Source organism: Myotis nattereri (assembly GCF_964212035.1).
Source record: "Myotis nattereri genome assembly, chromosome: 11".
NCBI lineage: Eukaryota > Metazoa > Chordata > Mammalia > Chiroptera > Vespertilionidae > Myotis > Myotis nattereri.
The window spans coordinates 43,632,489-43,647,605 of NC_138086.1; the positions used below are offsets into that span (position 1 = coordinate 43,632,489).

The 15,117-nt window shown below is 40.6% G+C and overlaps 1 protein-coding gene across 1 annotated transcript; it reads right to left on the reverse strand.

The window, feature by feature from the left end:
* Window positions 1–2,718: 2,718 nt before the first annotated feature.
* On the reverse strand, window positions 2,719–3,293 carry FAM237B (family with sequence similarity 237 member B). Its single transcript, XM_081102335.1, has one exon. It carries the CDS (start codon window positions 3,159–3,161, stop codon window positions 2,754–2,756), a length of 408 nt encoding a protein of 135 aa, XP_080958461.1. The 5' UTR covers window positions 3,162–3,293; the 3' UTR covers window positions 2,719–2,753.
* Between the last annotated feature and the right edge of the window lie 11,824 nt (window positions 3,294–15,117).

The following is a 15,117-nucleotide window of genomic DNA, read 5'->3' on the forward strand; positions in this document are numbered from 1 at the left end:
CGGCATAGGTTAACGCCGGAGTTTGCTGCTTTGAACAACTACTTCAAAAGTGAAACTAAAAGACAGAACGGACATCACCCAAAACCACTGGAACGCTGGCTGAATGGAAGTCCTACAACTAGGAGGAAAGAGAAACGCATACGGACACTCAGAGGAGGCGCAGTGCTGAAGTCAAATTCTGAGGTGCGGAGTGCGCGCGCGGAGCGGGCTGGCGGCGGCGGAGGGCGCGGTTGGTGTTTTCAATCGGGAGGGAGTCGCAGACTCTGAGCTCCAGATCCGGGCGAGTCTTTAGGGACCCAGACTCAAACGGGAGAAGCGGGACTGCCTGGCTTCGGTCAGAGCGAGTGCAGCTTTCTCTCCGAGCTTTGCAGCGGGTGCTGGGACTCAGAGAGGCAGAGCCCCTGGGGACAGGACTGAGAGCCGCCATCACTGCTCTCTCCGGCCCACCCTATTGATCCTGTGCGACCCGCCCCGCCCAAGCCCTGCACAGAGGCATTTGCCGGATAGCCTCAGGCAAACGCCAGATTAGCACCTCCCTAGAGGACAGAAGTTCTCTCACTGCTGACACAGCTGATTCTCATAGCCACTTGGCCTGGAGGTCAAACCCTCCCTGGAATTAGCTACAAGATTTAACTATAAGACTGCGCACAAAGACCACTAGGGGGTGCACCAAGGAAGCATAACAAAATGCGGAGACAAAGAAACAGGACAAAATTGTCAATGGAAGATCTAGAGTTCAGAACCACACTTTTAAGGTCTCTCAAGAACTGTTTAGAAGCCGCCGATAAACTTAATGAGATCTACAAAAAAACTAATGAGACCCTCGATGTTATATTGGGGAATCAACTAGAAATTAAGCATACACTGACTGAAATAAAGAATATTATACAGACTCCCGACAGCAGAACAGAGGAGCGCAAGAATCAAGTCAATGATTTGAAATGCGAGGAAGCAAAAAACACCCAACCGGAAAAGCAAAATGAAAAAAGAATCCAAAAATGCGAGGATAGTGTAAGGAGCCTCTGGGACAGCTTCAGGCGTACCAACATCAGAATTATAGGGGTGCCAGAAGATGAGAGAGAGGAAGATATTAAAAACCTATTTGAAGAAATAATGACAGAAAACTTCCCTCACCTGGTGAAAGAAATGGACTTACAGGTCCAAGAAGCGCGGAGAACCCCAAACAAAAGGAATCCAAAGAGGACCACACCAAGACACATCATAATTAAAATGCCAAGAGCAAAAGATAAAGAGAGAATCTTAAAAACATCAAGAGAAAGAAACTCAGTTACCTACAAGGGAATACCCATACGACTGTCAGCTGATTTCTCAACAGAAACTTTGCAGGCCAGAAGGGAGTGGCAAGAAATATTCAAAGTGATGAATACCAAGAACCTACAACCAAGATTGCTTTATCCAGCAAAGCTATCATTCAGAATTGAAGGTCAGATAAAGAGCTTCACAGATAAGGAAAAGCTAAAGGAGTTCATCACCACCAAATCAGGATTATATGAAATGCTGAAAGGTATCCTTTAAGAAGAGGAAGAGGAAGAAAAAGGTAAAGATACAAATTATGAACAACAAATATGCATCTATCAACAAGTGAATCTAAGAATCAAGTGAATAAATAATCCGATGAACAGAATGAACTGGTGATTATAATAGAATGAGGGACATAGAAAGGGAATGGACTGACTATTCTTGGGGGGGAAAGGGGTGTCGGAGATGCGGGAAGAGACTGGACAAAAATCGTGCACCTATGGATGAGGACAGTGGGTGGGGAGTGATTGCGGATGGTGGGGCGGGAACTGGGAGGAGGGGAGTTATGGGGGGAAAAAAGAGGAACAAATGTAATAATCTGAACAATAAAGATTTAATTAAAAAAAAAAAAAAAAAAAAAAAGTCACACAGTACACTACATCAAAATTAAATATTTTTAGAACAATACTGGCATTAATCTGGCACAATTTTAAAATCAAAGTTATGTATAAGATACCTTATAAAATTGATTACAATTTTACTCCACTGACTGTTGCATAAAAAAATGTTACATTTGCATTTTAAGTGGAATTTTTAAAAGATGCTTTACAAAGATGCCTTGTAAGCAAGAAACAACAAATCACCTGAAAAGATGGAAATGATCATTCAATGGCCATAAGGCAATTACACACAACAACAAAAATACAACCATCAATATTAAAAAATTAGAAATAACAATTTTGATAAACGCTACAGGAAATACTTGACCTCATTAATACTGACAGCGTTAAACTTTCAGGTTCGTGTCATCTTGCTGGAGATATTTTCCATGTTCTCTCTCAAATGTAAAATTCACGTTTGGTAAAATCCAGCCCTACAAGGTTACAGAGGAGAAATTGTGAATATTTATTATAATATGACTCTTAAGATTCCATCCTTTTAAACAACTCTATTAAAAATTAATTTATAATGCCCAATGTCTAACAATTTCTTCAACAAATGAAATATGAATAATAAAGTGTTAAATGAGTTTCTTAGGAACTGTATATGGGGGGAAATAAGATAATAATTCTAATGATCTATCAAAGAGTATCATATTCCAAGGTTATATAAAATCAAGTATTTGTATGTCAGAGCTCCTGAGGTTTCTACATGATATAAAGTCAATTTAAAAAAATGGAAATCAAAGCTGATCGTATTAGGAAAAAATATGACAAGTTTGTTGGATAAACTTGAAAAACCAAAATGATTAAGTATTTAAGAAAACTAAACTGTTATTCATTTAAATTACCTCCTGTTATCTTCTGTGGAAAATTATACTTAGGAGGCATCACCTGTCTTCTGCCCAGTCCATGAGATCTTGAAAGCAAGCAGTCTACATACATGTCCCAGAAATCCTGAGCTATGCTTAAGAAGACATTGTAATGTCTAGGACGCTGGAATTTCTGCAAGAACAACATGAAATTCCAGAAGGCATCCACATTGTATTCTATCTTGAGTTCCCTGAAATTTATCAAAGTCAAAGAGCAAGCGTTCCAGCACTGGAGATCAATGTCTTCCGTGATCCCTGGGCTGGCGCTGGCAAGCACTCCCTTTTGAAACTCAAAATCGGCATTAACCAGATTGATGAGCACCATGCACCCCAATGGTAGGCAGAACCATCTTCTTGTGGCAAAGTCCATATTCTGTACGGAAAAAAAGAGAGAAAGAGAGAGGATATATCGCTAACTTGAAAAGAAAATTATCAAATTAATGATCTCTTTAAATCTAAAAAAAAAAAATTCTAAGTAATACATATTCGCTTTTGATCCAGCTAAATTGGCCTACTATGTACTTGGTTTTCTTCTAAGTTGCCGACTCACAGACCATCCTTTGAAAGGATATTACAATTACAATTTGTTTACCAATATTCTAACAAACAGTCTTCAGGAGCCACTGAGATCCAACACATGTTTATAAAGATGCCATAGATGCATTTTATTATTAGAGCTGGAAGAAACCTTAAAAAGTGTATGCTCTAACCTTCTCCCTTTACAGATTGGAAACATTCTCCGGAATACGGCTCTGTAAGGGCTCAGGCCGTCTCCCTAGCCAAGACTCTGACCACAACACATTCCAACTAAGTGGACCTAAATGCAGCCCATTATATGTGTAACCAGGAGGGAAAAGTTTACTCAAATGGTGTAGGACGCTCAGACACCATTTTAAGTTTCAGAGTTACTGATATTGAAATGTTCTTTCCTTTTTATTCATTCAAAAATATTTGTTAGGCATGGAGGGTCCGGTGGGCCTGTGGCTTCTCCCAGGTTGTTGGGGAGCTGGATGGCGATTAACATCCATCCATGAAGCAGGAAGACAATAAAGGTGATACAATCTAATATGACATGGCGCAGGGCCAAGGATACTCAGCCAACTCTTGACATTTTCTAATGGCTCTTTGCACAAGTTTCCCTGCCAACTGGTAGCTCAGTAAACCAGCCTAAAACACCTGGGTGCGAGTCCAGGACTGAAACCGGCTTGGAAGGGCCACAGAACTGCCATCTCGGGCTGGCCTTGGAGACGCCCCTACACAGGAGCTTGACAGCCAGGGTAGAGGCGTGCAGCTGTGCAGACAGATCTAGAAGACAGGATGCACCTTCCCCTGTATACCGCCGTCTGCCGCCTCCCCCGAAAAGTTAGGATGAAGAGACAAAGCAAAGGAAACGAACTCAGGTGATTAAGGTCCTTTCACAACGTCGAAAACTGTACAGATTAGTGACAGGGAGGGACTGGGTATTAGGAGAGCACTTTTCCCCGTGACTTCCAGGCGACGCTCCCTGACCATGCCCTCCTCCCGGGTGGGGTCACCTGGACGCAGCAGGGCTCCCCGCAGGAATGGGGGACCTCTCGTCCGCGTCCTGGCGCGGTGTCCTGCGCGCGCTGCACTCGCCAGGGGAACGCGTGCTGCTTCTGCCTCCGAGGGACAGCGGGTCTCAACTCTCTCGGGAGGAACCCGGGTCCTGCAAGCCCTCACCCCCTGCCCAGCTGGACCCACCCGGGGGCAGGCGAAAGGCGGGAAGCCGGTCTGCTAGCGCTGGCCCGGCGCCCCGAGCTCACCCAGCTTACCTGTCTGTGCCGCTCCACGCTCCGCACCACGCTCCAGGCTGGGAGGCTCTGGTTCTGCCGCCGCCGCGGGGCTCCGGACTCAGCCCCACAGCCAGGACCGCGCTCCTTTTCTAGGGACAGAGGGAGGGGGCGCGTCCCGGAGGCCCCGCCTCACCTTGCCCACCTTCCCAGCCCCGAGATCCCGGGGCCAGCGCCTGCGCCAACGCCACCGTTCAGCCTCTCCTCTCTCTGGCCTCCGAGTTTCCTCAAATCACAGCGGCTCGGGTCTTCCTCCTCTGATATTACTTTATTTTTCCTTTCCCTCCTTGAAAAGAACCTTCACAGCAGTAGTCTACACACCCAAGCTGTCTCCTCCCTCGACCCTGCAGCCTCCACGCCCTGTTCTATCCAGAGAAAAAGTTGTCCAGTTGTATGAGTTCTTTATATATTTTACTTTATTACTTTGGGTATTAGGTCCTTATCAAAGCCAGCGCTTAGAAATATCTTCTCCCATTTGGTTGACTGTGGGTTTTTGTTCATGGTTTATTTAAGATGATTTTAATTTAAAAAAATGCTTGGCTTGGGAAACATTTGCTTAGGATAGGTTTTGTTTTGGATATAATAATACATTAGATGGATTAATTAACTTGACCAACTGTTAAATCTAAACTACTACATGAGTTTACCACAGCAATTTTTAAATGTATCATGTGTATTTGAGTCCCACCCCTGCCCCTTCTTTTTGCAACAATAAGATACTAGTACCTTCTCACTCACACCTGTTAAAATGGCTATTATCAATAAGACAAGAAATAAGTGTTAGAGAGGATGTAGAGTAAAGGAAACCATCATACACTGCTGGTGGCAATGTAAATGGGTGCAGCCACTATGGAAAACAGTATGGAGGTTCCTCCAAAAATTAACAATAGGCTCGGCCGAGGTGGCTCAGTGGTCGAGCCATGAACCAGGAGGTCACAGTTCAATTCCCAGTCAGGACACATGCCAGGGTTGCAGCTCAATCCCCAATGGGGGTTGTGCAGGAGGCAGCTGATTGATGATTCTCTTTCATCATTGATGTTTTTATCTCTCTCTCCCTCACTCTCCCTTCTTCTCTCTGAAATCAATAAAAACATATTTTGAACAATATAGTTACCACCTGACCCAGCAATCCCTCTTCTGGGCAATTACCCCTAAAAAATTGAAAATGCTTATGCTACAGGCAAAATGACAAGACATCAGTTCTTGTCTTCTTGAAGGAAAGATTTGAATCAAGAGACAAAGCGTAGCAAAGTAAAAATTTATTGACTGGAGCAAAAATATACTCAGGACAGTGAAACAAGGAAGGGCATAGAAGAAGTAACAAGAGAGCCTAGATTGGGCTGCTTTGGCTCACTGGGAAGTCAGAGAAATGGGGCCTTGGAGACAGGTTCAGAGGGTGAACCTGGAATGAGCTGCTGCTGCCCATTGCTCCTCTGGTTGCAAGTCTCCTGGGGTCCCTTAGAGTGAAGCAGGGGGAAGGGATGGCCTGTGCGTGCTCCCCTGGGACCTTCATCTTGAGCATATTTATGTCTCTCTTGCAGGTGGAAATCTTAGGGGAGGTCAAAGGGAAGGGTCTCCATAGACTATTCATCAGATTTCCAGGGGTGCTCTTTCAGGGTCCTGGTATCCGCTGATTGGTCAGAGCCAAGGCAGGGGGTCTTTAGTCAATGCAGTTGGTCCTGAGGTCAGCCATGGAGTCACTGGTCTGGTTTTGCTGCTTTTCGGGGCATGGAGTTGAAATACAACTGAGACCTAGATGTTATTTTTAGGGAGGAAAAGGTCAGGGAGGTCTAAACCACATGAGTAGCCATATAAAAAGTTATGGGGTCCAAGCCTCATGACCAGCAATTTTCTATGGGAGGAAAGGTTACCCTGGGGCTGGGGATTGGGAGTTGCGGGGTGGGGGGATCTTGTTTTCCCAGTTTTGCCGGTTACTAGGCATCCAGGGTTTTCTGCCCTGGTGAGTTTCTGTATCTGGCCCATCTTCCTTGCTCTGCTCATGTCTGTCTTACTACCTATAACACTTATTTGTAAAGATATATGTACCCCTATATTCATTGCAGCACTATTCACAATAGCCAAGACATGGAAACAACCTAAGTGTCCCTCGATGGGTGTGGTACATATAGACAATAGAAACTACTCAGCCTTAAAAATGGTGAAATATTGCCATTTGCAACAACATGGATGGATCTTGAGGATTTCATGCTAAGTTAAATAAGGCTGATGAAAAATGATAGCCATATGATTTCACTCATATGTGGAATATAAATCGGAAAACAACAAACAAAACAAACTCATAGGTAAGTATGGTGGTTATCAGAGGGGAAGTGACTAGACTGGATGGTGAACACACTACAATATACAGACCATGTATTTCAGAATTGTGTACCTGAAACTTATATAATGGTACTAACCAATGTTACCCCAATAAAGATAATTTTAAAAGAAAATGTGATTGATACATGCAATGGAATGCTTTTTAAAAAATCATCTTCACCAGAAGCAATATGTTCATCACTATCCTATCATGATCATCCTGTTCCCAGCATGTTCCCATTGTCCCCAGACTTCATCTCTGAGTTATATCAGAGAGCATTCTCCCTTTCTCCCCGTCACTTTTGACCCTGACCCCATTTCAGAGTCCCTTCCACTTAATTTAGCCTTGCTTCTGCAATTAGGTGTTCATTTTACTACATTACTGTGCACTTATTTGTATTTGTCATCCACTACACGTTGTCTTTTTTTCCATGAGAACCTGTGATCTTCCCTATGAATTTATAAAAATACTGTCTTTATTTCATGTTGTTGTTGTTTTAATGACCGACATACAATACCATGGGCACTCAAGATTTTCAGCTGGTTTCTACTTCATATTCATGATAATTCTCTTCACTTAGGAAGTTTTATCATCTTTCCGCAAGACACACCCAAGATTTCCTGGGTTAGTCAGGCAGTGGGCTATTCATTTGTCCCCATGCTTCCTGCCTTCCAGTCCCTTAGCTGCAGTTCTGTCATACGTGTGTGTGACCCACTTCTCCTTTATGCAGCATGCTTCTGCAGGAAACACTGCCCTCGCCACACCACACTGAATTCAGAAGAGTACTCCACACAGAGCAGGGACATGCTGACTGACTAATAATGCTGAATATCTACAAAAGAAAAAATGTTCAGTTCATTGACTTTCTGACTCATTATAATGAAGGACATTAATTTAAAATATCTACGATTGCAATTGCCTCTAATAAACCTTAATAACAATGTATTTATCAAAGTGTGATTCAATGACCTTGGAAGAAAAAAGAGCAGGAAACTGAGATGAAACAAATAAGTACCCTGCAGAGAAAACAAGCAGTCCCTGACTGCTGACTAATTGAAAGGAAAGAAGGCATTTTTTATTATTTTTTCAGGAACACAGGAGACAATGATAAACAAAATACTGTCTCTGCCATAGGAGAGAGAGAAACGTTCAGGAGAGAAGCTGAAAAAAAGACCATTGATACTCCCGCCCAAAAGGACCATTGGTATAAAATATTTTGTTGTCACTTCTTAAGAAAAGCAAGAAATAAAAGTTTGTCTTAGGTTTAGTTTATCTTTATCTTGAGTATAGCTAAAACATAGAAAGTGCATAAACATCATTATTCTAGGATCTTCATTATACTGTTTGCATTTTTAGTGGTTTATTTTTTATTTTTTTATTTATTGGTGACAGTATTGCAGACATCCCCCATTTTACCCTCTTTTGTCCCCCTCCACCCAGTTCCCACCCACCCCAGGCCTTCCCCACAGTATTGTCAGTGTCCATAAGTTATACATATATGTTCTTTGGTTAATTTCTTCCCATGTCCCCTCCAACCACCTTATTCTGTTCCACACATCCACGCCTCTGGACCTGTTTGTTCATCAGTTTACTTGGTTCATTAGATTCCACATATGAGTGAGATCATGAGATATTTGTCTTTTTCTGTTATTTCACTTAGCATAATAATCTCCAGGCCCATCCATGTTGTCTCAAAAGGTAAGCACTCCTTGTTTTTTACATCTGCATAGTATTCCATTGTGTAAACGTACCATGGCTTTTTTATCTAATTATCTCCCAGTGGGCACTTGGGCTGTTTCCAGATATTAGTTATTTTAAATAATGCTGCTATGAACATAGTGGTGTATATATTCTTTCTGATTGGTGTTTTGCGATTCTTAGGATATATTCCCAGAAGTGGGGTTGCTGGGTCAAATGGCAGTTCCATTTTAAATTTTTAAAAAATAATTTAAAAAATTTTTTTTCTTTTTTTTCTTAATCCTCACCCAAGCATATTTCCCCCCACCCCCATTGGCTTTTAGAGAGAGGGAAAGAGAGGGAGGGAAGGGAAGAGAGAGAGAGTAATATTGATGTGAGAGAGACACATCAGCGGGGGATTAAATCTGCAACCCAGGTATCTGCTGTTGACCTGGAATTGAACCCAGTGACCCTTTGGTGCACTGGCTGACACTCTAACCACTAAGCCACAATGGCCAGGGCCCATTTTAAATGTTTTGAGGCAACTCCATACTGTTTACCACAGTGACTGCACCAATCTGCATTGTACTAGGGCTCCCTTTTCTCCATATCGTAGCCAGCATTTGTTTGCTGATTTATTGATAGTAGCCATTCTGGCAGGTGTGAGGTAATACCTCATTATAGTTTTAATTTGCATCTCTCTGGTGATCAGTGATTTGAGCATTTTTTCATATCTATTGGCCATCTGTATGTCCTCTTTGGAGAAGTGTCTATTCAGGTCCTTTGCCCATTTCTAAATTGGATTGTTTGTCTTTCTGGTGGTGAGTTGCATGAGTTCTTTGTATACTTTGGAAATTAACCCCTTATCAGATGTATCATTGGCAAATATGTTCTCCCATACAGTGGGTTTCCTTTTCATTTTGTTGGTGGTTTCTTTTACTATGCCGAAGCTTTTCAGTTTGATGTAGTCCCATTTATTTTTTCCTTTGTTTCTCTTTCCCTAGAAGATGTATCAGTGAAGATACTGCTACATAAGATATCTGAAATTTTACTGCCTATGTTTTCTTCTGAAATTTTATGGTTTTTTTGACTTACATTTAAGTCTTTTATTCATTTTGAGTTTATTCTTGTGTATGGTGTAAGTTGGTGGTCATTTCATTTTTCTGCATGTACCTGTCCAATTTGCCCAACTCCATTTGTTGAAGAGACTATCTTTACTCCATTGTATGCTCTTGTCTCCTTTGTCAAATGTTAATTGACCATAAAAGTATGGGTCAATTTCTGGGGTCTTGGTCTGTTCCATTGGTCTATAAGCCTGTTCTTATTCCAGTAACAGACTATTTTCTTACAATGGCTTTGTAGCATAGTTTGACCGGTATTGTGATCCCTCAAACTTTGTTCTTCTTTCTCAAGATTGCTGAGGCTATTCAAGGTCTTTTTTGGTTCTATATAAATGTCTGGAATATTTGTTTTAGATCTGTGAAATATGCCACTGATATTTTAATAGGGATTGCGTTGAATCTGCTTTGGGTAGTATGGACATTTTAATTATGTTAATTCTTCCAATCCATGAACACTGTGTATGCTTCCACGTGTTTGTATCTTCCTCTATTTTCTTTTTCAATGCTCTAGAGATTTTCAAGTATGGGTCTTTCAGTTGGGTCTTTCAGTTGCTTGGTTAAGTTTATTCCAGGTATCTTATTTTCTTTTTGTTATTGCAATGGTATTTGAGTTTTTTTTTGTTTTGTTTTTTTTTAGTTTATCTTTCTGAGTTCATTATTGATGTATAAAAGTGCCATAGGTTTCTGGATGTTAATTGTGTACCCTGCTACTTTGCCAAATTCAATTATTAAATCTAGCTGTGTTTTGGTGGAGTCTTTAGGGTTTTTATGTACAACATCCATGTCATCTGTGAATAATGAGAGTTTTACTTCCTCATTTACAATTTCGATGCCTTTGATTTTTTTCTTCTTGTCTGATCACTGTGACTAGGACTTCCAGTACTATCTATACATATAAAAGCCTAAGTGACCATTATGACTGGTCGACCGAATGACTGGTAGACCAGTCACTATGATGCGCGCTGACCACCAGGGGGCAGACGCTCAATGCAGGAGCTACCCCCTGGTGGTCAGTGTGCTCCCACAGCCAACCTCCCTCTTTTGGCCCAGATCACCTGCCAGGACCCCACCTGTGCAGGAACATTGAATGACAAGTTATAGCCAACATATCAAGATGAAGTAAATGCTTCATACTAAAGTAAGATGTCAGACCCAAATTCATATTTTTTACAGAAATGATCACAAAATTATTGGACTGATGAGGTCCTCCAGTTCCAATGGACAGGGATAGGGGTTGCCTGATCCCTTCTTCATGCTCATTTAGATGTGTGGGGACCTCCAAGAATCCTGCTGAGAGAGCAAACTGTCTTACTCCTGCAGTGGTTAGGCATAATGACTGCAGTCTGCCAATGCTTTTTTCTAGAGAAGAATATTCCAGCTGGCTACTTTACGATATGGTAGTATTAGAGACAAACTATATAAGAATGTTCTGATATAAACATTCATTTTCTTATTTTGAATTATTCTTTAAAAATCTAAGAATTCTATTTTACTGTAAATGGCTACTGCTTTATGAAGTATCAGTAACAAGCAACAATGAAAATGGCTTAGGTACATGAGAATCCTGAATATATTATTGACTTTCCTGCTGCATGAGCACTCTTGTTTTGGACAAGCAGGAAGCATCATTATCAAAGGGCTTCCTGATAATTCCACTGCCATTCTTCTGTCTGTAGATGATTAAAAGAAAGTATATAAAAAAGAAAACAATCAATGACTCATAGTATAGCAATAGCCCCTTAAGATATTTTTATTCCTCTGGTACAGCAGTTCTCAACCTGTGGGTTGTGACCCCTTTGGCAGTTGAATGACCCCCTTTCACAGGGGTCGCCTAAGACCATCCTGCATATCAGATATTTACATTACGATTCATAACAGTAGCAACATTACAGTTATAAAGTAGCAACGAAAATAATTTTATGGTTGGGTCACAACATGAAGAACTGTATTTAAAGGGCCAGAAGGTTGAGAACCACTGCTCTAGTACAAGTGGTTAATAATGGGGGGCTTACAAACATGATTCAATTAATTCTTAGGATTTCTATAAATATTTCTAAGAAAGTAACCTTTCAATGATACCCTTCCTATTAAAAACAGGATGCATTAAGAGCAAAGTAAATTCATGTTCTTTAGGAATAAGTTTTATCCACTCACTGAATTCTGGTATCAGAAATATTAAAATTTGCTTCTTTCTTTCATTAGCACCACTACTCTGCTTTATTATTTTTGCTTAATAATTCTAAAAATCAAGGCAGTTTTCTAGTACATAGCTGTGTGTGTGTGAGATAAATTAGTTACTCAGTGATTGTTACATGAATGGATGAATGAACAAACCATAAATCCTTAGGAATAAGACAATAAGATAAAGCCACTTTTTAAAAAAATATATTTTATTGATTTATTACAGAGAGGAAGGGAGAGGGATAGAGAGCCAGAAACATTGATGAGAGAGAAACATGGATCAGTTACCTCCTGCACATCTCCTACTGGGGATGTGCCAGCAACCAAGGTACATGCCCTTGACCGGAATCGAACCTGGGACCTTTTAGTCCACAGGCCAATGCTCTATCCCTGAGCCAAACTGGTTAGGGCACTTTTTTTTTTCTTCTTTACATAAGTTTTATTTCAGGACAAAAATTGTATGGCCTAAGACCCTCACTTTGACAATGCTACATTTTAATTTAGAGAGAGGAAGAGCTTACCTGGTATATAGCTCTCATTTGTTCAATCCACTTGATTTAATTGTACAGTGTAAGGCCCCAATTTATAATGGTTCTTAGATAACAATATTTTGAATAGCATGAAATGAAAAGAATATTTGAGGTTACTTTTGGGGATTATAAGGCTAATGAGTGAGAATAACTCTATGCCCCACTTCAGGTGATTCATATGTCAGAGGAATTAGCAATCCAGCTACTGTCTTTCTTAAGAATAAATTAATTATCATGAGTGTGCAGGGCGGGGGGTGGGGTGGGGGGGAGGTTGGGGGTTAATGGGGGGGGATGAGGACACATTTGTAATACCTTAACTAATAATAAAAAAAAAACCTAAAAAAAGAATTAATTAATTAATTAATTAATATTCAGAAAATATATACTGAGTCCAAGGCCTGAGCTAGATGGACCCTGTTTGGTTATATTAAAAAGAATAAAATGTTGATAGCTAAATAGTTGGAGATGGCAATGTATCCAGCTTTTTAAAAAATATTTTTCAACATTAAGGTGGCAAGAAGATATGAAAACAGAACTTCCAAGAAAGCAACATCATAAATGTTCTCAAGTGGAACATGGACATGATGGCTGGAACTACAGCAGTCATTCTGAGACCATGAGGGGTCTTGAATACAGTGATATGACCAAATTTGTTATTTAAGGGGTGGGGCGGGGGAAAGAAACATCCCTAGAGATCATTATGGATAAAGGATTACAGTGAAGAAGAGCTTTGGGTTATATTATTTCCTTTATATATGAAAGCTAGTGAAGCTTGATGACAATTAGGTTATAGAATCAATAAAATAATTGGGCTAGAATGAATCTTATAGAAGCAAAGTCAGCTGTGATATTCTGTTATATTAGTGATACCAAGAAGCCTCCTGTTTCCACATATGTCCTACACTGAAGGATCTCCTACAATATAGCTTGAATTTTTTTTTTTAGTAGTTACAAAAAGTAAAAAAATAAATGCTCTGAGAGAATTAACACACTGACTTAAAAGTCATGTCAACTAGTAACATACAGGTATCAAATCCATGCCTAAGATTCAGTTTATGGGCACTATCAGAGGAAGGCAGAAAGTTACCTAGTACCTGTAGTAAGAAGAAGTAACTATAAAGAAGAGAAGGGGGTGCATAAAAGGGAGGTTGTGAATACTAAAAAGAAAAACAGCTATTGGCTCAGTGGATAGAGCGTCGGCCTGCGGACTGAAGGATCCCAGGTTTGATTCTGGCCAGGGGCATGTACCTTGGTTGCGGGCACATCCCCAGTAGGGGGTGTGCAGGAGGCAGCTGACTCTCTATCCTTCTCCCTTCCTCTGTAAAAAATCAATAAAATATATATATAAAAACCCCACCTATTATTTCAACATTTTGTCTTTGAGATGGCTCTGGGAGAGGAAATGCAGAGGAAGCCTTTTGTTATTAAGTACTAGTTAATCCAATTTAATGATTACTGCTTGCTAACCTATAATGTTCATAACAAAAATTATAGATGCTGAAGAGTATCAGAAAGTTAATCTTACAGTATGTGGAGGTAAACTATTTACATCTTGAATAACTATATTAATATAGAGAAGTGGGATGGATAAAACAATAAAATTATGTGTATGGTTCTACATGTAGTGAGGTACTTTCATCTATATGCTGCGTAGGAAACTTCCTGGGAGTTTGAGTATAGTTGTTGTCTCATAAAGAGAGACCTGAATACGCACTTATAAAGGCTTATGTATTTACACACTTAATCTCCTTCTTTTCCATCTGGGTTAGGCTTATAGTCGATGTCACAGGAAACATCTGCTAAGCAGATCTGAAAGATCTGCCCATCCACCGAAGATCTCTCCCACTGACCTGCTATGGCACCTGAGAATTCCAGCAATAGAGATATCTGTCTTGAATGAAGTAACCAGAAGCTGTTTACTAAGCAATTATTTTTACTAGCAGTAACTTTCTGCTGATTCCAGCTAGAAATATCTTGACACAATTAATTAGACTGGCTAGCCAGTCCTTGCTACTATCCCCCAAATAAAGTAGGGGCTGGGTACGTTTTGGTATGAGAGTAAAGAAAGAGGAAACTAAGATGCCTGCGGAGGAAGGAAGACCACAGTAGGAGTTCCCTGGAGGGCCCTGGGAAATGAGTTTCTGGTGTAGAGGGAAGATCCTGTCACTCTAGGAAATTAATGAACACCAGCGAGGGGTGTGTGAAATTGATGACAGACTTCACCTTTACTGTTTCTAACCTAGTTATGGACAAGCAGAACCAAAGCATGATAGACAAAAGTGGGGATCTAATTAACAGGGTAAGAAGACACAAAGTCAATTTAGATAACCTACAAAGAAGAGAATAAAGCCCTAATAGTTTTGGCTCAGTGGATAGAGCGTTGGCCTGCAGACTAAAGGGTCCCGGGTTCGATTCTGGTCAAGTACCTTGGTTGCAGTTGTCAGCACATCCCCAGTGGGGGGTGTGCAGGAGGCAGCTGATGGATGTTTCTCTCTCATCCATGTTTCTAACTCTATCCCTCTCCCTTCCTCTCTGTAAAAAATCAAGAAAATATATTTAAAAAAAAGAAGAGAATCAAGTTTGACAATTTTCATTGTAGTCTATGGACAAACAGTTTAACATCATACAATATATAGCTTTCATAAGGAGATATCTTTTTAAAAAATATACTTTTTTAATTTTAGAG